Consider the following 27,243-nt stretch of genomic DNA (forward strand, 5'->3'; position numbering starts at 1 on the left):
ACATGGAAGAACATTCTCATTGCCATTTCCTCTGCAAATAACAAAATCCAAACTCCAGAGCTGTAAGACTTGGGAGTAATCTGGTTAAGAGTTAACAAATAATGCCATTCCATTATGTTATGAAGAAGGGGTCTGGCAATACCTGGCAACCAACAATTTCTATCAAGCAAAAGCTTGATTGCAGAATGTCTAAATCTTGTAAATCACAAAATAAAGCAACTAATTATAATTTAATCTAGATACAGGTACTTTATTTACAAATATTTAGATTAATAGCATTTTGTTACATCAAATGAAGAGTACAGCAGTCTGAACAAATCCTTCTGTCACAGAAACAATTAGGACCCACTGCAGCTAACTTTGGGAGTCAGGGTATCGCACCTAAACAAGCTGTAATCTTTAGATCGTGATTTCTACCTTATATCCCAGAGGGGGCTTGTGTGTGTGTATGTATGTGTATGTGTGTGTGTGTGTGTCCCACACACACACAAACATATATATATATATTTATATATTTATATATACCTAGGTCATGGTCCCTGGGTGAACCCCTTATGTGCAACTGTTTCAGCAAAATGGAGCAACTGTAAATTCGACTGTATTCACCAATCTACATCAGGAATCTTATGTTGTTTTGTTTTGTTTTTAAAAAAAGACAAAAACAAACAAAAAAAGGACAGTGCATAAAATTATCCAAATCCTATCATCTGCACATTCCAGTTTTGGCTTTTAACAATGACTATACAATATTCTAGTACCACCATGTTTTTACAACTCTGACAAATAGAGAATTTCACCTTAGTGTCTGCAACAGGGGTTTAAAATGTGTACTTGAAACACTGCAGTTTTACTAAATGCATTATTTCTAACAGGCCAAAGTTTACTCAGCAGTCTTCAAAAAATAACCATATCCCAGCTTTCTTTACATAAAACAAATTTTAAATTAGTCCACAGAAGGGAAAACACTTGATTGGCCAAACTAGCAAGTGTAAAGTTTATCCTGTCAGTACACGCACTGAAACACCATTAGAAATACTTTCCCTTTTACAAAACTACTTATGCCAACATGGCATAAAATGGCCCCCAAAGCTTTAAATAAGAGGGATCATATGACTGAAATTATTTCACTGTAGTGTTAAAAATGCACAATTTTAAATCCCCAAAGAGCAGATCTGCCATTCTGGCTGTCCAGTTCAGAAACTGACCACTCCAAAAAGATAAAGGTATAAAAGCTTAAAATGTGCAATAATAAACCCAGCCTCTTTTTTCCCTATACAGTAAGGCAGGAAATGCAGCCCAATAATGCAAAAATGTTTACAAAAGAGAAAAGCAGGTTAGCACATTGTTGATTGCACAAGAACAGGGTTAAGAGAACAGCAGATATACTGTAGTGCAGAGATGGAACAAAGGCAGCAATCGTTAAGTTCTGATAGTGTTAATCCTTTCCAATTGGGAGCTCTTCCCAGCACAATGTCTGTCCCCTGCAAGCAAATGAATGCTCCAAAAACTGCCAGGGATAAGGAATTCAAGCCAATATCACTTAGTGAAATGCAGTTGTATCTATTTCCTTGTGTTAAATGGGGAAAATAGGAGGAACATGGTCACATATAAGTCATACTGTACAAACTGGTATTTTATTATATACTGTTCTAATGCCAGTAATCAATTTATTTTTCTTCATTAAAATCATATACACAGAATGTATTTGTTAGTTCAGTTCCTTCAAATTTTATACATATTTACGTTCCATTAACAAAGATAAAGATAAAATGGATTGGGAGGAAGAGCTAAAGCTATTGAGCACAAGAAAAAAGATAAATGGATATTTTCCCTGTGCTAGGCTAAGACAGAAGTAAACATACATACCCCTGCAAGAAAACAAAAATAGAACACCCACCCGACAGGGAAATTTCTCCAACAAAAAGATGCAGTTATAGAACCCCTTTCCTACTGTCAGAAGTCATTTCACAGCAAATAAACTTATCCGTTATAATGGACATACTTGGAACAGTTAGAAGTGGGGATAAAGGCTTAAGAGACCATTAAATTAAAACCGTCCAAGATAAACAAAGTCCTGCAAAAAAGTTTAAAAATCATGAGTCCAGCATCAGTGCTCAGTTTAAATCATGTATTGGTGACATATCTATCACAAGGACAATCAAGGGGGGAAAAAAAACTTCTAGCTTTACCATGCAGGAGAGGTTTATTACTCTACTTGCCTTTGAGGACCTGATTACATCTAAAGTTGTTTAGCAGTTTAGTATTGTGTTAACCTGTTTTCTCAGCAGAGTTTTTAAATCAAACCCAGTAAGATGTACAGAAGACAAGGAGGCAGTAAAAAGTGCTGCTTCCAACAGACAGAGGTGAAGTCGGAAATGGGACTATGGCATCAAGGTCACTAGCAGCCACAGCCTTCTCTCTGAGGTTGGGGTTCACTCGTTAGTCGTCCACCCTGTGGGGCTGAAGGTTTGTGTTGTACCCCAGACTCTGCAGCATTCAGATCCAGGCTTCCATCTTGGATATTCTGATAGATTTTCTTGGCAGCCTCCAGGAATGCATCTTCTACATTCTCTCCCCTAAGAAGCAATTAACAACATCAATGGAGAGCTGTATTCTTTACCCTCTCTTAACCCCCCCAAATCCTCCCATACCTTTTTACCCTTTCCATAATTTCCCCCTCTTGAAGGACTCATCTACCACAATGCCATTACTTCAGCCTGGGTTTTCTTCACATACACCTTGGTGTAAGGGAAAGGCATATGCAAAAAGTATCTTTAAGCAAAAAACATAAAAGAGGCCCCTAGATCTCAGAGCTGGAAAGAACAGCAGAGACCAACTTCATCTAAAGCTCAGGAAACTTGAGGCTCAGGGAGCAAGAACAAGAAACAGCTATTTACAGGAACAATATTAGAATAGAACTTAAACGTCTTTATAAAACTCAAGAATTAAACAGGCACTATACTATATTAGCTAACGTGTTCCTTCCCATTCAACAATTTTAGCTTTGACTATTTCCATGAAAGGTCACACAATAAGAAATTCAACAATGCAAGCATGGGGAATCAACTTCAAGATACTCTCTTCAATATCTTTACCCATTATCAATAAGACAGGCACAGTGCTGTTTTTGCAGACATTATACAAATCCTCACCCCATCACCCTTATGACTACCACATTGTTGGGAAGATTCTTGGCTGGGCTTAAAGGCACAGACTGAGATCAGGACCTTAAACAAAATTTTACTGACATATATGGTGATCAAAACTAATAGCAATGCCCTCCTCATCTTTTCTTCCAAAAGAGATAATAAGACTAAAGTGATGGGAGCCTAATGTTCATTAATTGAGCATCAAAGAACAATTAGAAAATTACACTGTGCTATGAATTTTAAGAAGTAAGCATTTAAGTCATCCTTTATTTCTTCAATCAGAAGTATTATATGAAAGTACTAACCGAGCTCCAGTCGTTGGTATCAAATGCAAACAAAGTGTTATGAAATTCACACCTTTGTGAATACAAATAGTTTCATTTAGTAACTTAGTTACTAGGAGGTATAAACTTTTAGGCAAACAAAAATAGCTTGTTTATCTTGATATAAATGAAAATCTAATTGTTCTTCCTGCTACAAAAGACATTTATTTCAAGTGACACTTTTCATATCAAAAAAATTCTGTCCATTTTTAAAGAAGTAAATAAACATCTGGAACATCGAAGGCTATAATTACTTACGTTTTTGCACTTGCTTCAAGGAACAATAAGCCTAAAAATTAAAAAAAAAACTATTAGGTCATTTTAAATCCTAAAAATAGCTCACAAATATATTATTAGTTGATTTTCATCTAAACTTATCCAAAACTTAGGTATTTCCCACATAAACACTAAAGGAATTAATATAAAAGTATGGGACCAGTAATATCTGTATTGTACATCAGATTAAGGATCTGTTCTATTTTTGTAGGTACTCATGTCCACTTTATTTGTATTTACTTTGCTCCTGATTTCCTGCAGTTTGATGAACTTATTAAATGTCAAACAATTGTCAGTACTCAAATCCTGTCTGTCTTTGGACATTTCTCTCAGTTATGACTGGCTTGTGCCATTTTAAAAAATAGACTCTTAGAGGGAACCCACCGTTTTCCTCTGCAAATTGTTTGGCTTCTTCATATGTAACATCTCTCTGTGCTTCCAAATCTGCTTTATTTCCTATGAGAATTATTACCTGATTAGAGACAAAACAAATAAACATACCTTAACACGCAAGCAATCAACAAAGTCAATCATGCAAATTATATAATCTTTAAAGGCTGATTTAGGTCAATGGGACTTTCTTTTAGAGCTAAATCCATTTTTTAGTCAGATTTTGAGACTAAGACTTGCAAAGGGAAGCTATAGACAATGCTGTAGGTGCATATTTCCCATTTTAAAATCCCTCGTGCTACCTTATGCTATCATGAATCCTTCATAATCCCATGACTGGCAGCCATCCTCCCTTACCTAACGCCTCTCTCTTTGACCTGGCTTTACATACAAAAAGGTTGAGAAGCAAACACCATCAGGAGAATGTTAATGGACTGAGGATAATCTCTGGAGATATAAATACCATTTTCTTTACCTGCAAGAAAGATTGGAAATTGACTTTTGGATAAATGATCCTTTGGAGAAGCTGACAATCAAAGCCCAGGGAGCAGGAGTCCACCAGCCCCCTAGTACTGACAACAGAGAACAAGGTTTCAAGTCTGCTGTGGGGTCATGTAGGAGGAGTAGGAAAAATGGTCCAGACCCATTAAGAGCTAGAAAAAAACCTAGACTCTTAAGAGATTAAAACCTAGTCCAACCTCTTCATATTATGGATGAGTAAAGTGAGGCCCTGAGAGGTTAAATGACTTGCCTAAGGTCACACAGCTAGTTAAGTAGCAAAGCCAGGATTCAAATTCGGGTCTTCTGACTCCCAAGTTCAGTGCATTTTCCATACCACATTTGAGGGAAATTGAGAAGAGAAACACAAAGTTGCTAGGGACATAGGTATCAGTAGAAGATTCCTGCCACCCCCATATGCCACCCAGTTTCCCAGACTGCCAACATTCATTATTATAGTATGTTGCTATATATACACTATTGTACCTTCAATCTTTGGACCCAGATTTGAGAAGAGGAATCAAGTGTAACTAGTCCTGAATACAAGGGACTGTGAGGCTTTGTGCACATATGTGCATATACAGACATTACAATATAAACTACAAAGGAGTGTGAGAACTTCTGTACGCCAATGGACAAATTTCAAGGACCAAAATCCAAATCAGTATTCTATACAAAATATTTTATAGTCCAAGATCCTCCCATAAAATAAGGCTTAAGTATAAAAAAAAATTTAGTAGGAAGAATGATCCCATTTTAAAATTCAAGCATTTGTTTGGACAGGTTTAACAGTCTCAAACTGAAGCTCTTTGGGTTGTTATAATGGGCCTGTCTATTCATACTTTTCATTTTTACAAAGAATGTAATCAATGGAAAGAACATGTAAAAGCTGAGAAACAAAGGATGAAATATATTTTTTCTTAATGATCTGGTGACATATTACATGACAGTTTTTATTCCTGTTATCAGAAAACAAATTCAGTCACACTACTGAAAAGCTTTGTTTTTGGAGGTTCCTTTAGTTTAGAGCTAAAACATATTATGACAAAATGCCATTCAACTTACAGTATTTGGATTGGTGAGATTCCTTGCATCTGTCAACCAGCTGCTTAAATGGTTATATGTGCTTCTTCTGCAAAAAATTGAAGTTGAAAATTTTAAGAGCTAACATATAGGTAGGTGCCATATAAATAAAGAGGATAATCTACAGTTATTTAATCAGTTACCTATTTTAGTTGAACTATCTAAACCCACGGGATTACAAAAAAGTAACACTACCTTAGCATCTCTCTCTGAGAAGTAGTAAAGCTTTTCGTCCAAAGATACACAAATATACAAATTTTTCAGTCTTGGAACATAATGTAGTATTTTTTAAAATACCCAACAAAACTGTTATTTTCAAGGAGTGATTTTGTTGCAATTCAACATACTTCCTTAGCAATATTAATGAGCAAGCAATAAACCTAAAATCATATGACAGAATAAGATTGTGACTAGAGTAAATCAAACCTAAAAAAGTACTTGCTAAATTCTCTCTGGGAGATTTTCAATCACAAAATTAATTTAATTCAAATTAAATGTAAAAATACCTAGCTAATATCAGATGAAGGTGAAATGAGAACAGTTGTTCTTAAATTGAGTTGTTAGAAATCTAAGACATTATTTTATGCTGATTTTTGAATATGTTGACTAAATTTCTAATGTTTTGAGTTCAGAATTTTTTATTTTAAATTTGATATTTTTTCCAGTTACATGTAAAAAATTTTAATTCATTTTTCAAACTTTTGAGTTCTAAATTCTCTCTCTTCCCTCTTCCCCCCCTCCTTGATAAGGCAAGCAATATGATAAAGATTACGCATGTGCAGTCATGCAAAACATTTCCATATTACCCACACTTTGAAAGAAAACAAAAGGAGCCCCCCCCCCCCCCCATAAAAGTTTAAAAAGTATGCTTCAGTCTGCATTCAGACTCCATCAGTTCTTTCTCTGGAGGTGAATAGAATTTTTCATCATAAGTCCTTCTGAATTGTCTTGGATCGTTGTCTTGAGCAGAACAGCTAAGTCATTCACAGCTGATTGCTGTAACTGTATACAATGTTCTCCTGGTTCGGCTCACTTCATTTTTCATTAGTCTATATATGTCTCCCCAGGTTTTCCTAAAACCATCCTTGTTTGCTATGTCTTACATGGACAACAGTATTTCATCACAATCATATACCACACAACTTGTTCAGCCATTCCCCAATTGATAAACATCCCTTCGATTTCCAATTCTTTGCCACCACAAAAAGAGCTGCTATAAATAACTTTGTACGAATAGGTCCTTTCCCTTTCCTTTGATCTCTTTCGGATACAGACCTAATAGGTCTTTATCTTTGCTGAGTCAAAGGGTACACAAGGTGTTATGACCCTCTAGGCATACTTCCAAATTGCTATGAATGGTTGGACCAATTCACATTGAGTTCAGAATTTACAATAAAAGATTTTTTGGTGTTAGCAAGCCAACTCACTGTCATTTAGAACAGAAATATATGTAAAGTCTTTTTCCTGGAAGGGCCTTTTTTTAAATCAATGAAAATGAATCCATACATTATACAACTGGCTGACCAAAAAGGTGATATATTTGATATTAATCTCAACAGCTACTTGGGTAGGGGTTGAAGAGCATTGGACTGGGATTCAAGAAACATAAGTCTATTCTTAGTTCTTCCATTAATTTACCTGTGTAACCTTAGGTAAATTGCTCTACTTCTGTATTTCAGTTTCCTCATCTATAAAACTGACAGAGGTAAACTAGGTAAATTCAGATAATCTCTAAAAGCCCCTTCCAGCTCTACCATTTCATGAGTCTACTATTATATTATAAATGTCAAGAAGTTTAGTTTTCCAGCATTGGGAAAATTTCTCATGAATTCTGAACTCAAATATCAAATATTCTTTTTATTCTCAACTCAAATATCTTTATTTACCAGGTGACTAAACTACCTGGAATATATCTAATCACGGTCCTATGTTTCTCCTTCACCTCTAACCTTAGATATTCCATAACATTCTCCATCTATAAAAGGCCTTTTTTTTTTGGTTTGTTTGTGACACAAAGCCAGTCTGTCAATAAACATTTATTATGCACCTACTGTGTGCCACGCAATGTGCTAAGTGTTAGAAATACCAAGAAAAGTAAAACTGATCCTGTTCTTGAAGAATTCTCAGTCTAATGGGGAAGATAACACAAACAGATCCAAATAACTTGTAAATCACCAGATAGTAAAAAAAAAAAATCTTTACACCGAGATATTTTTCCAAAGTTTAAAAGAAATCAGTTTCATAGACCCATATAATTTTAAAATCAGAAGGGACTCTACAGATCTAATCTAATCCTCTGATTTTACAGATAAGAAAACAGGCTCCGAGAGGTAAAAATTACTGCTTGAGGTCACATGGCTAGTTAAATGGCAGAACCAGGAGTAGACCTTGGGGCTCTTAACATTCCCAACCCAAAGCTCTCTCCACCAAATCAATCTATAGCTTTTAACAGTTTAATATTTTTATACTTAACTCTATGTTCTACTCTATAATATTTAACCCTTCAAAATAAAATATACAATCAATGTTTTGAGCTCTTGCAATCAAAAATTGTTCCAAATAACTTATCCTTTTATAATGATATAAGTGAGACTTAATGCTCTGACCATACTCTTCCCAAGGGAGCCTTCATTCCAGGAAAACTAATTGATATATCAAAAACTAATCAAAATATCACATGTTCTTAGAATTTAGTATTTTCCAGTATATAACTGCTAAATTTTTTGTCAAACCAAAAGAATAAAGCCACTGCTAAATGGCTGAGTGTTTACTTCACAGCTTTCCTTTGTATGTGAGCTGTATTTCTGAAAAGTTGTTTATAAGTCTAATTTTGTAACCATTTATTAGATTTTCTGGAGGTTTTTAGGTGGTTACTTCTAGAAAACAAGAAATTTCCTCTGAAACTCATCTTCCTCCATATAGTCCACAAAACTGACATTCCTATGGGCCTATGTCACCTCCCTTGCTCTCTATTGCCACTAGGACTATAGGATATATAAAATTTTATGTTTGCCACTTAAAGCTCTTCAGTCTAACATAATTCTAGGCTGGTTTCACATTATTTCTCTTTACAAACGCTCTGTTTCAGCCAAATTGTCCTACTTGCTGTAGCATATCCATGATATTCAATCTCCTACTTTTGTGACTTTACACTGGCCCTCCTCTGGAATGCTCCCTTCATGTATGGACTCCCAGGCTTCCTTCAAGACACAGTTCAGATGCAATATTCTTCATCTTACTACCATCCTCCCCCCAAAAGAATGTAAACTTGATTAAAAAAATATATATTTCATTTTTGTTTTTGTGTTTTCACTTAAAGGGCTGAATAAATGTATGATGAATTGAAACCAAATAGCAGTAATGTAAAAAACTCCCAAATTTATCCTGTTTTGCAAGTCTGAACTTTCTTAGTGATGCTCAACTGTAATCTCATTCAGGAAAGAAAGGTCTTCTCCAAGAGTCTTTCCTCAATGTTAAGAGCTTTTAATGGAGAGCTATTTGTAATTATGCTTACCCAACTATAAGATACATTGCTAATGGAAGAAAAAAATTAAATCAAACAAAATAAATTTAACTAAATGCAAAAATATGGCCCGAACAGCCAATTTTAGAAAGGCCAATTTTTCAATTCACTTTATTTTTTTAAATGAATATCAATATTCAAGAAGCTTACAACCATTAGCCTGATTCTTTGCATCAACCTGAAAGACAATAAAACCTATTCCAAGGATGGAAACAGGAAAATAGATGGATTATTCAGTTAAAAAAATTCAATTTTGACAAAAATTTGAGTGCCCAGTGAACAGTGTGGAATAAAACAATGAACTACACATGATACCTACCCTTAAGAAATTACAAGATGGTATGGGTAATATAATACAGAATAGGAAAAATGTGATAGAAATGATGGAAGAAAAGATTATTTTCATTGGGGGAAATGGAAAGAAAAGAACATGAGAGCAGCTATCAAGACAAGTTTCATAGAAAAGAGACAGTATTTGATAGGTGAAGTCAGAAGGACCTTTTAGGCACAGCCACCTTAAAATCACAAGAAATCAGAAAAATATCCTGTTCAAGAAACAGCAAATGGCCCCACTCAACTGTCATATATGAGTACATGAAGAGGAGGAGTATTAGGAGATGAGACTGAGATGAGATTGTGGAAGGCCCTGCCCAAGTTTTAGACTTCATTATGTAATGAAACAGAGGATAAATGCATTCAAATTTTCATCATTTCCTGAACATATAGATGCATTATTGATATCAAATTCTATCATTTATAGTTTCACTACTTCAGAAACTATGAATTCTCAAGTGAGAAAATCATAGTTAAATAAGTAATAAAATACCTTCCAAAGGCAAATATAAAAGCTTTTTTATTTTCTGCACCACTACAACCTTAAATTTCTAAAAGTGTACTCTTTCAGTGCTAATTTTGACATCAGATGAATGGCAATCTTTTTTTTGTCTGATGTCAAAAGAAAATTTGTGCAGAAAGTATTTTTGAAATATTACCTAAATGATATTTTACTTGTTAAATACATTAGTGTTCCCAAATCGTAAGAGCATAGATTTAGAGGTGTTGTGGCCTTAAAGGGCAGTGCAACACACTCACATGTCATATATCTTTGTTTCCAATCTATTTTCTTTTGGGGGAAGAAGATGCTGGCACTCTGTATGGTCCCAAGAGCAGGCTGCATTTTTTTTCTCCCAAATCTGGATGGTATAAAGCAAGAATGTGACTTATAAAACCAGTATTACTTTTCAGACCTTAATTTTTCTTTCAAAGAGATTTCAGTTCTAGGGATGTGGTCTGCATTTAAAACAATTAAAACAATACAGTAATAATATATGTTCAAGTTTTGCATTATTCAAGGGAACAACCAAAAAAACACCAAATATCCCATAAGCAGTAGCAATCCAAAAATACACATATGCCCAAAGTAATTTTACTAGAAAGATGAGAGATGACTTCTTACCTAGTAATATCATAGACCATAAGTGCTCCTGCTGCTCCTCTGTAGTAGCTTCGTGTAACAGCCCTAAATCGCTCCTGTCCTGCTGTGTCCCAAATCTGCAGTTTGATTTTTTGGCCACTAACTTCAATTATTCTTGTACCAAATTCAACACCAATTGTGTGAGGACAATCAGCCATAACTGTCACCAAAGGAGGGGAAAAAATATATATGAACTTCTTGTATTTCTACTAAAAATCAAGTCAGAATCATAGAATGTTAGAATTAGAAGAGACTTTAGAGACAAATTAGTTCAACCTCCTTACATTATATAGATGAGGAAATTGAGACCCTGAGAGGTAAAATTCTGTTTCTTAAGTGAAAAATAATTACTGGATTCCCAACTAATACCTTTTTTTTCCACTTTACATTTTACAAAGCAGAGCAAATATTATTTCCCTTATTTTACAAATGAGGAAACTGAGCCTAAATTTGTCATTGGTCATTGTTGTTAAGCTTTTAAAGTGACTTGCCTCCAAGTTTTCTGACTCGAAATCCATTAATATTAATTTAGATATTGCACTCTGAAGTTTATAAAATGCTTTATATACATTATCTCATCTAAGCCTCACAACAGTTATCATTTTACAGAAAAAGAAACAAGTTCAGAGAGTTTGTGACTTTCTCATGATCAGACAAAGCTTTTAACTGTCTGACAAGATTTAAACTCAGGTCTTCCTGATGCCAAATTCAGCATCCCCTACCTCTGCAATTCGAATACTTTCAAATTAAACCTGGGGTAGGGGTGGGGTGGGGGATCCATTGTACACCTGAATGACTGATCTTTTTGCTAGTTCAATAACTTAGTAAGTTCTACTATGCCTGTACAGACCAAGAGGTCCAAGATCCTGAAAGAAGTCAGACTTGGGCCAGGCTATTAAGCAAAAAAAAGAATTTTAATTAAAAAATCAAGTACTTTACAGCACCAACTTGATGAGGTTGCACTATTTAAGTTTGTTACTATCAGATGAGTTACCTAATATGTGTGGGAAGGCTTAATAAGCCCTGCAGCATAAAGATTTTTCAACAATTCTCCAATGATGAATTACAAATAAAGTAATAATCTAGTACCACCTTCCCTTGAAAAGAAAGCTGTTGAATTGGGATTCCAAGAATCACTGGTCAGTTCTTCATTCTACAAAGCTATCATCAGTGCCTCAGAAAAAACCACAAGGTATTTAATGTGCATTGAGAACTTCTAGTTGATGAGGGTATAGATTTACTAGTCCTTTCTTCCATAATTAGGATATTAAATTACTAGACCAATATTCTTGAGTATACACAAAAAAAGCATTGGGCACTACCTAAAATATTACAACTCCACTTCTAATTATGGTTGGATAGAAATACCAAAGAACTATCTCCAATATTTAGAAAGGTACTCACATAAAAATAATTTGTCCCCCTCCCTTAACTGTTAAGAAACACTACACAGTAGAGCTTTAAACTTCTAATTTAATCATAGCAGATATAAGTTAATCTAGAAAAAACTCAACTTTCTCAAATTAATGTTTTGTTCAAGTCTGCTGCTATGTAATTAGTAATTAATACATGCAGCATTTTTCTAAGAATTCTGGAGATAAAAGGGACCTTACAAGTCACCTACTCTAATCTCTCATCCAATGAAATAAATAACAATTTTAATCTCCACTTTGTGGATAGGCAAACCTTCCATAATATCAATTCAAAACAATGAATCAATATATTCTACTTGAAAATTAGGTGCTAAATGTTAATTTAAAAAAAACCCTTTAGTCAGATTTCCAGACTTAAGAGAATCAGACAGAAAATAAATCTAACACTGAAAATGTTAGTGAATGTTCAGTTCTTCCTGGTTACTCTTCCGTCCTACACAAAACTAGAGAAGCAACATTGCTCACAAAGCTAAGCAATGAGAGGCAGAGTTAAAAGTGAGTTGCAGCTGCGTATGGTACAGTAGAAAACCACCTTGTTTAGATAATGCTAAAATAAGGTTCCACTCTCAAAACTTACACTTACATTTTTTTTCTGTAAATTGATGAAGCAAGCAGGACTTTCCTACTCCCATGTCCCCTGTCAAAAAAAGAGTGTCAGTACTTTTAAGTCGTAAAGTTCTTAATATTCATAATCAATGATAGACTGGGCTTTAATGATTCACACTATTATTTAATATAGCAGTGACATTTAGTAACATTTCTTCAATTTGACAAAGTACGTACACCAAGTAGTACCACTACAGGTCATATTCTTTGATGATGAAAGACCTATTCCAATTTTTAACTGCATGGAATGTGGTATCAAACTGCTTTAAAATGACTCATCAACTGGAGCTTGGATGTGGTTTTGCCCCCGATTTTGTTATATAAAGATCTTTGTTTTAATGTTTTTTTAAAGTCTAGTTCGACTTCAGAATATTCTATAATCTTTTTTGATCTTTGTTCAAAAACAAAAAGATAAATGTGGCAAAAGTAGTAGGTATTACGAGAAGAAAAACTACAATTCATGCATTTTATATACTTTGTTTTCATTTACTTCCCCTTCTCATGTTTAATCAATCCAAAGTGGATTGTTATTGGAAAATATTCCATATTAACAAAGAACCCTAACTAAACATATTTATGACTGCAGCAATTTATATCCTGAGTAAGATACGACAGAATTGTATTTTAACCCACTTTATAGTAACAGAACAATTAACTCAAGACACTGAAACAAAATTATAACATCATAGATTTGAAAGCAGAAGGGGCTTTAAGACATGAAAGGTCATCTAATCCAAATCCTTCATCTTACAGATGAAACCCTCAGTTATAAGATTAATACTACTATGAAAGTAGGCAGGCAGCAGGAGAATCATTCTTATTTTCTAGTGTTAAGTTAATATTGCCTTGTATGCAAACTACATTGCTCTACACTAATTTGGGGGAATCTAGTGAAAGATCACTTCTAGGTTAATTTTAGAATAATTTTCAAGGAATGCTGAACCAATCACATTATTGCCATTATTATACATTCTGACTAAGAATTAGAGTTCTCAGATATTTCTGTCATTTAAAAAAATAGGCTTAATAAAGCTATGTATGCAGTATTGTATTTAAAAAGTAGTCACTAGGACAAAGTGCAAAGATACACAGCTAACATAAAAATAAATCCTGTAAAACATCTGTGTAATAAAAAATATTATTTTTCAAACTTCTTTTGAGCTGTACTCTTGACAAATTTTAGTGGGCAAACTTTCCAGCATATTAAATTTCTTGATCTCAAAATAAAATGATTACATGTAACTTACCAATAATAATGTACTTAAAGATGTAGGAGTAGTTGTAAGGTGCAGTTGCCATTGTGGCACTAAAAATAAAAAAGATTCCATTACTTCAACAGCATACAAGTTAATCTGCCTAAATTTGAAATATTCTATGAGAACACATACAAGAGTGAGCATCACAAAACATTTGTACTTAAGAGATTACAGTAATACTGATTTGTAGGGATTTCTTGAATAATCAAGAACCAAAAAAATACAAAACCACCTAAAGCCAACTGGTTTTATAAGGAAGTTTTACTTTAAAATTGATGTATACGTTGAGAAATCCTATCACTTCATTTACCAAGAACAGCAATTTAAAATCTTGAGCATCACACACAAAAATATCATAGCAAACCACATTTGTTTCAAAAACAACTTTGGAAACAAGAAATTTTCAGTTAATTTTTTAGAAACACTTTCCCCCATACATAATGCTGAAACAATAATATTCTGATTTTAAAATACATTATAAAACGAAATACAGCATTTTTGTAAGCATCTTTTTCAGGGAATGAAAAATATTATTAAAATATCATCAGTTCCTTAAATTATTTCTGTGGTTGTAAAATCTAAAAGTGTTCACTGTTCTTGATGGGTCCCAGGACACTCTTGATCCCATTTTCAAAGACTTCAAGAAAAGTAGATAGCACAAGCCAGTAAGTATCTGACCACCCTTACTGTCAGGAAATTTTTTATTAGTTCAGACCTAACTCATTCATATTCTGGCTCAAGCATGTTTCAGCCTTTTATTTTCTTTGGACATGCAGAACTACCTTTTCATATTCTAAGTAGATTTCCCCTTGTTTAAATCAATTTTAAAAATAACTTCCAAAGAAAATGATCATGCATTTAAGACCAGGTTTTATTTTTGTTTCTTTGCTGAGTGTTTCTAACAGACAAGTATTAGAAGAAAAAAAATGTTTATTGAACAGTTTGTAGAAGACACTGTCTTAGGCCCTGTTTTAGGAGGAAAGGGCATTAAAATAGAATAATTTTTTAAAACCGATTTTGTGATTGTTTCTAGGTCCTCAGGTGTGGCTTTTTGACTGAATCCAAGTTTTACACAACAAATCCTTTTATTGAGGGGATCTGGCCTGTGAAATGTGGATTCTGTCAAAGGACTGCATTTGAGGACCTAGAGGGCCACATATGATCTTAAGGTTGCAGGTTCCCCAACCCTGAATAAGCCTCTACTCTCAAATGCATTGTTCCCTTCCCCTATCAAGGCTCAATGCCTGGCCAAATCCCAACTCTGGATTACTCCCTACCATTCATCTCCCTTCCTCCTCCTCTCACCTCATGCTGAATGGAGCTGGAAGTCACATGATCATATTAAGTGGTTCCACTACAAATTTATGTTATCTAATCTCAACTGGGCTTCATTAAAGCGAGACAATCTTTATTCCTCCCTATCTGGCACTCTCCACAACAGCTGATCTAAACTTTTTCTTTGATCTTCAAGCCCTCCCTAGCTAAAAGCCCTCACCTTATACTTGGTCAAGAAATATTAAGGCCATTCATTTTGAGGTCCTTCTACCCTCATGTCACAATACTTTGAGAGTACCCCCCACATTTTTCTCCACTATTACAATCTCTGATGAAGTGGTAGCCCTGTTTCCTACCAAAGCCAACCCTTCTCCAAATACCATTGATGCTACTGCTATCCCTCTTTCATATGCTCCAGTATATCACACTATATAACTCCACTCGCTCTTTCAAACTCTCTCTATTGGTTCCTTTTCTGCTGCCTAAAAATATGCCCAAGTCTTCTCCCATCTTTAAAAAATCTTCACAAGATTCCAACATTCCTGCTAGCTATCATTGTATATTTATCCCTTTCCCAAGTCAAACTCCTTGGAAAAGCATTTACACAAAAGGTTTCTACTTTTCTTCTCTACTGTTGAGTCATTTCAGTTGTGTCTAACTCCTCATGACCCCAATTGGGAGTTTTCTTGGAAAAGATACTGGAGTGGTTTGAAATTTCCTTCTCCATCTCATTTTTACAGATGAGGAAACTGAGGTAAACAGGGTTATGACTTGTCCAGGGTCATATATCTAGTAAATGTTTGAAGTTAGCTGGATTTGAACTCACAAAGATGTCTTTCTGACTCTAGGTCAGACTCTGTGTACTTTGCCATCTAGCTGCCCACTTTTCCTCTAACTCTCTTGTAAACCCTCTGCAATCTGACTTCCCACCTCATCAGTTAATTAAACTGCTCTCTTTATTGCCAATTTGATTGTATCTTCTCAATCTTCATTCCGATTGAACTCTCTTCAATCTTTAACACTGCTGACCTCCCTATCCTCCTGAATATTCTCTCCTCTTTAGATACTCTTGACACTGTTCTCTCCTAGTTCACCCACCCATCTCACCAGTACTTCTCACTCTTCAATTTTATCATCTACATCATGCCCATCAATTGAGGGGATAACCCAAGGCTCTCTCCTAGGCCCTCTTTTCTCTTTCTTGGCAAGATTATCGACCCCCATAGTTCAACTATCGCACACACATATGAATACCCAGGCCCAATATCTCCTCTGAACTTCCATCCTATATTAATCATCTGTTAACAATTTCAAACTTGATAGCCCGAAGACACATCAGACCCAATATGTCCTATTTCGGTCAAAGATACCACCATTCTTCCAATCACCTAAGTTTACAGTTTCAGTGTCATACTTAACTCATCACTCGCCCACACCACATATCTAATCAGTTTTTTGCTGATTTTTGCTGTTTGCAGAAATTTTGCTGTTTCTACCACCATAGCATACCTCATATCAGCCCCTTTCCCTTTACTCACACAGCAAGTCACCCACCTTAGTCCAGGTGCTCATCACCTCCCCCTAGATTACTGCAATAGCCTCCTAATTGGTCTCCCTGCTTACTGTAAGTCTCTTTCCACTCCAATTCATCCTCCACAGTTACCAAAATAATTTTCGTAAATCATAGGTCTGACTCCCATACTTAAGCAATTCTAGTGCCTCCCTATTGCCTCTAAAATAAAATACAAGTTTCTATTTAGCTTCCAAAGTCCTTCACAACTTAGCCCCAACTTATCTTTCTAGACTCACTGTCCATTATTCCTCTTCCTTCACATTCTGTGATCCATCCAGACTGGCCTTCTCTCCCTCCCCTCACCCCCAACACTACTAACACCAAGAGATGTTCCTTTGCTCTGACCATTCCCCCATGACTAGAATGCATTACCACCTCACAGAACTCCTTCAGGATGCAGGTCAAGCACTACTTCTACATGAAGTCCCATCGCAAGTGCCCTCCCCCAAACAACCTTTTATCAAACTCATTTGTATTTATTCTCTTTATCTTTATTCTGTATTTTTTTATGTATTTGTTTTCCCCATTAAAACATAAGATCTTGAGAGAAGGGATTTCTTCTTTGTATTTGTACTCCTGGTGCTAAATAAATGTTGAATTATAACTCAGAGGCCTTTCATTAATTCTTAATCTAAAGGTAATAGAGCTGAATGGCAAAGGACCTCTTTGTGGAATTAACGAAGCTTCTAAAAGCTAACGTGGACCTGACGCTAAGTTGTGTTACCAGAGATTATTCACTCTCAAGCACTCACAAAAATGAGAATAATGGTATCTCAACATGTTACTCTAATTTTTTTTGGTCAATACCTATAATCTCATCAGTCTAGGAAGCTCTAAGTGAGAGAATTCCTTCTACGAATGCAGATGAGCAACTGTTCTACAACTTACAGGATTAGTCTTAAAGAATTGTCTCAGGCACTAAGAGGTTAAGTGACAAACAGGGCCCCATGTGAAAAACAGAACTTGAACCTAGGTCACTCCTGACAGGTACTTATGCCACATTGTTCTCAAGCAATAACATCAGAATACTAATACCATACAATCTTTTGCTCTTACAGGCTTAAAAAAAAGTAAAACACCACATTCCAAGTATCCCTCAGTAAGGGTACTTTCTCCACCTACTGCAGATTACACAACTCTTTTGACATCTTTCAGCATGGTCCAACAAATTCATCACCCCTTGACCAACCTTAGTCCATGTGAGGCTGATCAGAATCCTCTGATTCCAGGACATATTCACAAGGCTTTTGGGCTTGCTAAAGTTTCCTCTTTCAGCCTCTCATAAGTACTTACTTGGATGATTGCAATGGTCTCCCTGCCTCAAACCTCCCCCTACTCCAAACCATCCTTTGTGAAAAAGTTGCCAAAGTGATTTTCCTAAAGTGTGCATCTATCAAGATCACCACTTTCCCTCACCTCCAAACTCCAGTCACTCAATTTCTACTACAATCCTCTCTTTGGCAAAATTCTTCACAACCTGGCTCCTTCCAACCTTTCCAGTCTTCTTACAAATCATTTTCTAGGACACAATGATCTACTTGAATGGCAGAAATGGAATGGAATCTCTTGGAATCACTGTTTTTTTTTTTTCCAGATGCCAGTGTCCTCCATTCCCCAGTTATCTTGTAATGATTATTTTGTGTTCGTCCTTCCTTACCGAAGACCATGACATCAGAGAAATAATGACAGGACTTGCACTTGACTTTGTTTTGAGTGAGGGAGGGCTGTGCAGGTCACCAGCCTCACTTCTCCTCCAGAGTCATCTGAATTCAATGACCAGATATTCATCAGGATGACTGGAGATGACTCAGGATGAGGCAAGTGGGGTTGAATGACTTGCCCAAGGTCACAGCTAGTGACTGTCAAGTGTCTGAGATGAGATTTGAACTCAGGTCCTCCTGACTCCTGCACTGGTGCTCTGTCCACCTAGCTGCACCCATAATGATTATATTAGAAACTCCATGAAGGCAGGAGCTGTTTCTCTTTTATCTTTGCATTCCCATTTAGCACAGTGCCTGGCATATTATAAATGCATGTTAACTGACTAGTAGACCCCGCCAAAGCTTTTAAAGTCAGCTCTTCTGTAGCTTATTTTAAAAACATGAATGTAACAAACTGCACCCATCTGAGAGGGCTCATCCATACTTTCAGAGTCTGCCCCTAGCCTAACTCCCACTTTCTACTTTGATCACAAAAGTTACAAGTAATTAACAAGAGTTCTTCAAACATGCACTTATTCTACTATACCATAATTTATTTGGTTCAACTTTAGAAAATGCAAAAAAAAAAATTGCAACTGACTTCAGTGAGCATTTAAAGATTATAAAGTGCTTTACACATACCATTTTAAATGCTAAGGATTTTAGATAATACTAACAATACTATCTTTTAATTATGTAACACTTTAAGGTTTGTAAAATACTTTACATATACTGTTTTCTTTGATCCTCACAATCACACTGAGGTAGATACTCCAGGATAGTAGTCATTTTACAGATGAAAAATCTGATGAACAATAATAAGTAACTTGCCCACAATCACAAAGCTCAAAATCACAAAAAAAAAAAAAAAGGGAAGTGGAGTCTCTCCAGATTTTTAAGTCTAGTTTTATTATATGCAATTCTCCCAAATGAAAGATTGATATATTGAATTGTCTCTGTTGCAGAATTTAATGATGACTTACTATGTTAATAAGTGATTTTTAAAAACCAAATTAAAAGGTTTAATTTTTAAAATTATTATTAGATAGCTGGGAGACACAGTGGATAGCGCCAGATTTAGGAGTCAGTAAGATTTCAGTTCAAATCTTGCCCTAGTTGCTTACAAGCTTTTTAGACCTGACTCAGGTCACTTTAATTTCTCTCCACCTCAGTTTCTTCATCAGTAAAATGGAGATAACAGCAACTACTTCACTGGATAGTTGTAAAAATCAAAGGAAAAACAAGTAAAGCATTTGGCAAAACTTAAAGCACTGTAAATAGTTAACTATTACTTTTATTATATTAATTGGTACTCCCTCTCAACTCTTTTCTCCTTTAACTTTAAGGCTTTTCTTCCTTTTTCCCAGTTTAAAGACCCACAAGGTAGTCACTTAAAATGCTCTGTGTCATCTTTCCTTTAGGAACTATCACTGGCTAGCCAACTGCTCTTTTATTATATTGCCACCAACTTTCAATCTTCCTGCTAAAGTTTCAATTATGCACCTTGATTCATTTTTACTAAACTAGGGTTATGTTTACTATACTTATTTTAAATCATATTAAGTCACTTAGTCAATAAAAAGTCACTGAAAGTCAATCACAACTACACAGCTCAATTCTAATTTTAGTAATTTACCAACTTTCTAATTTTCTCCCAGAGAAAACTTAATTCTCTCTTCCCTTCTTCAAATTAGATGAAACAGAAATATGGTCTAATTACTTATGTCTCCAACAATCTCACTGTTTAAAAACAATTCAAAATAATAATGTAGACTACTTAGAAAGTCAAGAAAATTTACACTTTCAAGTAGAATACTTCTTTGGGTCTCTACTCATCCCCCAATCTTCTGGGTTCCTTGAAAAGTATATGTATGCCAAAATCCAAAAGTAGATATAGTTAAAAGAAAACTACATTCACTCTTAGCTATTGAAGACAAACTTTATTTCTGTTCATTAAGTTTTGTTTATTGTTTTTATTGTTTTGCATTCAAAGTACAGGTTACTTTAGTTTAATTGTAATGATTATCCCAGACTTTGTCAGTTAAATAAATACCTTGTTTAAGAAATACTATCTGTGCTTAATCTTTTTTAAGGAAGGACTTTTTTCACCTCCTTATTACCTGAAACAGGTACTGAGGAGAACAGTACATTTTACCTAGCTTTGAATTTTCTCTAGCTGTAAACAAAAGTTTCTGAGTGTTTTTTTTTTAAGTAAGTAGTTTCAAGTTGTTTGTCCATTATATATTCCCAAGGTGTTTCTGATGAAGAATAGAAAATGAGGGAGATGAACTCAGACCAGGGATTCTTAACCTTTTTTGTACATCAGGGACCCCTCAGCAGTCTGCTGAAACCTATTTACCCTTTCTCATAATGTATCCTACATTCATAATTGAAGGAAATGTTTAAAAATCATTTAGTAATTAGTGAAAATAAAGATATAATTTTTTTCCCATCCAAGTTCATGGACTCCTTGAAATCCACCCACAGAATCATGGTCAAGAATCCTTGGACTAGATGATCTCTAAGCGCCCTTCCAACTCTGGTTCCAATGAATCAACATGAATATCATAGTAGAATTAATCTTAAGAGAGTATTCAGAAAAAGCAGATCACCAAACAAGCTATAGTATAAACAAATAAAAATTCACTTTGCATTCTGAAAGCACAGACTACTGCAGAGTTGGACATTTATTTTATTTCTAAGCACCGGCTCCAAAATTTAGGAGCCAGGTCAATTACTTAGCCTTCAAGTAAAGAAACAAGGGGGAAGAGGAACATGAACAAGAGCATGAAGCCACTGGGTGAGTACTGGTTCCAATTAGTCCTAAGTCTACAGGACTTAGAAGGATTTCAAAGAAAGAGCAAGAAAGGCTCAAAGGGGGAAGTAAGTGCACACACAGTACATCCCAACCCATATACTAAACTATGGGAAGATCTGTCAGTCATAAACCCCTTTCCTTATCTCTATTCCTCCTATTGGCTGAGAAACCTGAGAGTCCCAAGGAGGTCCCAGGTAGGATGCCACTACTAACCCACACCATAATAGTAAAATAAGAATACCCAAGAATTGGGATGAAGGAGGAAGGGGTGGGGAGAAAAAAGTGCTTTTCTGGAGTTCTAATAAGAATGCAGTTAACATACTATTAACAATGAAATTACTGGCACTCCTGGTCATGGCACCCTTGCAATCAAGGACGACTACTAGCAGTAGTCCCTACCAACTCAAAACTTTTTACTAGTATAAACTTCATGTAAAACTACCACTACATGTATATTTTTTAAATTTAATACAAAAGTTGTATTAAAAATATTACTACCATAAGAAATGATGAACAAGAAGACTTCAGAGAGGCCTGGAAGGACTTATATGACCTGATGCTGAGTGAAAGGAGCAGAACCAGGAGAACTTTATGCACAGCAACAACCACAGTGTTTGAGAGTTTTTTCTGGTAGACTTAGATTTGTGTAATAACACAAGAACTTCTTACCAAAAAAAAAAAAAAATCCCAATGGAGGATCTCAAGGCAAAATGCCTGCCACACTCAGAGAGAGAAATATGGAAGTCACTCACATATTGTAGCAGATCATGTTTGTGTATGTGTATGTGTTTGTGTATCATGTTCTGATTTGTTATACGATTTCTTTCATTTATCTTAGTCTGACTACATAGCATGACTATAGTGAAAATATACTCAATAGGAAAGTATATGTAGAATCTATACAGAATTGTATGCAGTCGTGGGGAGGGAGGGGGGGAGTGGGGGGTAGGTGGGGGGGATAAAATCACAATTGTATGGCAGTGATTGTTAAACATTACAAAATAAAAAAAAAATAAAAAAATAAAAATAAAATCAGATCTAAAAAAAAAAAAAATATTACTAGCATCTGAAGGCTATTGTTGATTAAGACACCACCAGGGCAGTAGTAGGTGGTGTTTTGTTTTTTAGACATGTCATTTAGGGGATAAATTCCTAGGGTCAAGAGTGTTTAGATTTAGAAAACTGATTTAGTTTCTCTATACTCAAGATTAATTATATCTGTAAACTTTTATAAGTATGGGATGCCATATTCTGAAGGTAACCAAAATGCTTGAAATTACATTTAATGAAGAATACAAAGAAGCATGGAAATACATAAACTAATGAGAAATGAAGCAGAACAATATGCCCAATACTACAACAATGTAAATGGAAAGAACATCATCAAAAATGAGATGGCTCTCTAAGAAAGTGCTACACTGGGAAGTGTGGGTGAGGCAAAAACCAAAGTTGTTTCAAAATTATACTTGATATATCTATACCTTTCATCTTTTCATTCTACTCACTTTGACTAATTTTATAACGACATCTTTTAAAATTATTCACTGTCTTTAACTTTTTGGTACAAAATCATCATTTGCTTTCAAAAATTACAATAGCTATCAGTATGAGTGAAAAGCCATATTAGCAAGAACATTAATATAGAAATAGTACTTAATGGTTGTGCAAGAAACGAAGTAAGATATGGTTTCAGTTCACTGGATTTAAAGGTCTTCCTCTTGAATCAGTCACATACACATTTTAGAAGTAGCGAAATTTGGAGGTACAGATAATCCAAGTCAAAAGAAGAGCTTCAAAATTCAGACATATAACACTAATATAAAGTTAAAAATGGAATTCCAAATATTTTAAGATACATTCTGGATACACTTCTAATGAGCTGATATGGTCCTTTCTACACTTATCAAAATCATGCCAAGACTTACGGATTTATAAAATAATCTTTCCTATAGTCTGATTGTGCTTATGTTTGTTTAATTTATAGTTTCTTTAGAATAAATTAAAATTTCTGTAATTATACAAAAGTAAAATGAACATAAGCAAAACATTTTCCCCCAATAAAATATTCTATCAAAGTAATCACCTAAACCAGAATGGGATTTTGTTTCTGATACTCAAGAACTGGGTTTTATGTATGTTAAAGGCTCACTAAAAGCAGAATGCTATTTATTCTATCAGGTGGACAGGAATAATTGAGTAGCCAATCTGAGTAGTCAAACTTCCTTCTCTCATGAAGGTCATTTAATAGCAAAGCCGTATTAGTAAATAGCTTCTACTCCTAAGATCCACAGATAAAATTCCTCTGCATGTGTGAGAAAACACACTTCTACAAAAAAAAAAAATCTGATAAATTCACTTAAAAAAAAATAAACTGGATCACAAACACCAAAATGCCAAGTTCAACACTCCTACCCCTCATCCCAGTTAACTATAACACGCTAGAGTAAAAAGTAAGAAGAAAAAAAATGTTTTGAAGTTAATACAGAGATCCTTCTTACTAAGACAAAAGTCAAAAGTTACTAACAGTAAAATAATTTTAAATGACTGATATTAGAAATGTTCAAAATTATGACTTAAGGTCACCTGTTTCCAAATTATACCTAGCATTTAATTTATAAAAATCAGAAACTTTTAAGTGTCACTCAAGTATCAAAGCCTTACTGACTCAAACTTAGCATAGTCTGATAGTTTAGCTGGCATTAAAAGCAAATCAATTTTATGTATCATTTGCAATGTCTCACTAGTGTTGTATTTGAATAAAAGAGAAAAAACAGTAGCAGAAATATTTGAAGTAGTCTTAATATGATTTCTTGTTTACAACCTAAATAAATCAAGCATTAAGAATTAAAACTAATTTAGCTTAAAATATAAACTATTTCAAAGAATGGAGATTATAACGACATCTTTTAAAATTATTCACTGTCTTTAACTTTTTGGTACGAAATCATCATTTGCTTTCAAAAATTACAATAGCTATCAGTATGAGTGAAAAGCCATATTAGCAAGAACATTAATATAGAAATAGTACTTAATGGTTGTGCAAGAAACGAAGTAAGATATGGTTTCAGTTCACTGGATTTAAAGGTCTTCCTCTTGAATCAGTCACATACACATTTTAGAAGTAGCGAAATTTGGAGGTACAGATAATCCAAGTCAAAAGATATGTATGCATATTATTTTGAATTACTTGCACACTGACTCAGTTTTTGGACTTTTCAGAATAGATCCCAAATTTCATAATTCTAAATAATCATTAAGAACCTCTTTAAATTCAGCTCCCTTCCCACTTAGCCAGTTTGAAAAAGAAAGAAAGAAAGAAAAGTCTGGAACTCTTAAAATGCATGTAAATATAAACCATACTGGTGAATAATGCCTACTGCATGTCCAATAACGTTTGGAAACATATCTAATAATGAATGTACATTCAATAGTTCCTTTAAATTGTAAAAATTTCTTGGCAAAACTTAGGTTAACTGAGAATTACACTACTCCTTAACTAGAATTACATGGTACATTAATATTCTTTTCACTTCTCAGAAGTCCTTATATCCCCCAAAAGTAGCACAAGAAAAGCACTGGATCTTGGACAACTAAAGTAGAACCTCACTTTAATTTATTCTGTTACATGTTCTACTCTGTTCAGTCAACAATTTACATAGTACTTCAGTTCTGTGAAGGCCAATCCCAAGAGCATACCAATTTTGATTTTGCTAATTCACAAACTTGATAATTCTAATGAAGAAAAATTAGCTCCCTTCCCTCATTCTTCAAATCAGCCAAAACAGAAAATAGCATTCAATACTTTTCCAACAATCTAACAGTTTATGTTATTATTCCGAATACTATGTAAACAGTTATAAGAACTATCATCATTTCTGTTTTACAAATGAAGAAACAGATTTTTAAAAGGGTTAAGTGTCTTGCCATGGTGAAATAGCTAGTTAAATAGGAGAGTCAGGACATGAACCCAATTCTTCTCACAATTCAGCATTCTCTACCCACTGCACCATGCTAAATAGTCACTGGTTCCTGTGGAGGAATAAAAAACTCAGACATGGGATCATGAGTAGACCTGGACCTCAAGAAATTTTCAACCAAGTTGTGCGAACACAACCAACATCAACAACAATAAAAACTGCATACATTGGTGCTAAAATTGTGCGGTGTAGAGACTGTAGTGCTACAAGAGTTCAGAGAAGGAGCTGGAAGAAAGCTCAATAAAGTGTTGAAATAAAGCTCTAGAAAAACCGATATGCTTGGAGAGACAGGGGGTATATTTGCCTACATACTAAGGGTAAAGTCATGTCCCCAGAAACTTGATGTGGACATATTTATTAGCCTTGGCTTATAAAGTGGGCTCCCACACAGCATTTTAAGGGGTTCCGGAGTAATCATATTTCCAAATACCATGTGTAGTTTAATACAACCTTTCACTGAATCCCTGAAACAGGTTTTTTTTAAATTACCAGATGCCATCTTGAGTAGTATGAATCTGTACTCCGTTCTATGCAATTCGTGGGAGAATACACCAAAAAGACAGTATCCCATATACACCTCCACGTTTCGAAGCTTGAGAAGCAGCACGCTACCCAAATCGACAAGGGCTTTACACAGAAACCAAGTTGCCTGAGGAAAGGCAACTGGGATCCTCTGAAAAGCAGTCTTTTGTGTTCAGGGCAAGATTGTAGCTGTCTGGGGAGAAAATGCAACGTTTGTGACTCAGGGGCAGAAAAGTGAACTAGAGCACCAGTGAGGCCATCAAAGGCAGATTCTCAGTCTCATGGCAGGGAGAAAAAGGACACAACCAGGAAATGCGATTTCTCCGGTTTCTTCAAAATTCACCCGGAGATGCCATTTCCCCTCTCTGGATGGGTGTGTGGTGGAAAAGGTGGGGAAGGTTATAAAGAGAACACACCCTTTCCCTTCCGAGCATCTCCAGGTCCACACAGGCTAAAAACAATGATGGGGCCTTTGGGGGGGTGGGCATAAGGGGGAGAGCAGGAGGGGGAGGCAGTGGGGAGGGGGGGAAGGGGAAATGAGGGCTGGAAAGCACCTTCCGCCTTCCCCTCCGTCCCCCCCCAACCACATTCTCGCAACCAGGCAGGCCCGGGGAGGGGGCAGGAGGGCCTGCTGCAGCCCCTCTCCCCTTTTGCCTCCCCCTCCCCCGCTGTCAGGAGCCGCCCCTCCCCCTGGACCCCCCCTCTGGAGCGCTGTCCGCCCCCGCGGACCCGGAGATACCGGCCCGGGCGCAGGCCCGAAGCCTCCCTGCCTGCCTCCTCACCCCCCACGCGCGCTCCTGCTGGAAGGGGGCTGGGGGCGCCCAGGAGGGGGCCGGCCCGGGGTCAAGTACCTGGGGGGTGGCTGGTGGCTGGGCAGCTTTCCAAACGGGGCGTGAAGCGTCAAGAGGGGAAGAGGAGGCCCCTGGGCACCAAGGAGGAGAAGGACAGTCACGGGACTGGGCCCCGGGAGGCCGAGGGGGCGAGCTCGGACGAGTTGAGGAGGCTGGGGCAAGAAGAGGAGGCGCGGGGCAGCGGCGGCTCCGGCGGCAGCTCCTGCGGCTTCTCTCAGGAAAGGATCCTCCTCGGAGTCGTCCAAGATGGCGGCGCACCCTACACAGGGTTTCCTGTCACCCTCGCAATGGGCCGGACCACAAAAGAAGGGGGGGATGCGCGCGCAGCCTGCCGGGCCGCAAGCGAGGGGGCAACAGAGGCGGAACCATGACGACAGCACCTTCGCCACGCCTCCCGCCTTCTTCCCCTCCCTCCGCCCCGCCCTTCTCCCTGAAGTGCCGGAGCTCGAGCCGGCCTGGCGTTTCTTCGCGTGCGCGCGCCTCGCGGGCTCGTTCACCCCATCGCTTTCTTTCTCC

General features: G+C 36.2%; 1 protein-coding gene across 1 annotated transcript; it reads right to left on the reverse strand.

Moving 5' to 3' along the window:
- Positions 1-223: 223 nt before the first annotated feature.
- On the reverse strand, positions 224-26,862 carry RAB14 (RAB14, member RAS oncogene family). Its single transcript, XM_072631788.1, has 8 exons — positions 26,728-26,862; positions 14,003-14,061; positions 12,733-12,786; positions 10,699-10,876; positions 5,702-5,768; positions 4,133-4,220; positions 3,731-3,761; positions 224-2,576 (listed from the first exon to the last, which is right to left on the reverse strand). Exons 2-8 carry the CDS (start codon positions 14,052-14,054, stop codon positions 2,399-2,401), a joined length of 648 nt encoding a protein of 215 aa, XP_072487889.1. The 5' UTR covers positions 14,055-14,061; positions 26,728-26,862; the 3' UTR covers positions 224-2,398.
- Between the last annotated feature and the right edge of the window lie 381 nt (positions 26,863-27,243).

The sequence above is a fragment of the Notamacropus eugenii genome, chromosome 1 (genome assembly GCF_028372415.1).
Source record: "Notamacropus eugenii isolate mMacEug1 chromosome 1, mMacEug1.pri_v2, whole genome shotgun sequence".
NCBI lineage: Eukaryota > Metazoa > Chordata > Mammalia > Diprotodontia > Macropodidae > Notamacropus > Notamacropus eugenii.

Excerpts from the sequence above, each read along its gene's own strand:
- RAB14 (XM_072631788.1), bottom strand. The coding sequence starts at position 14,054 with ATGGCAACTGCACCTTACAACTACTCCTACATCTTTAAGTACATTATT. Across the intron at positions 10,877-12,732 it reads TCAATTTACAGAAAAAAAAT|TTATGGCTGATTGTCCTCAC; the intron begins GTAAGTGTAAGT and ends CTTTGGTGACAG. Across the intron at positions 4,221-5,701 it reads ATCTCACCAATCCAAATACT|GTAATAATTCTCATAGGAAA; the intron begins GTAAGTTGAATG and ends GTCTCTAATCAG.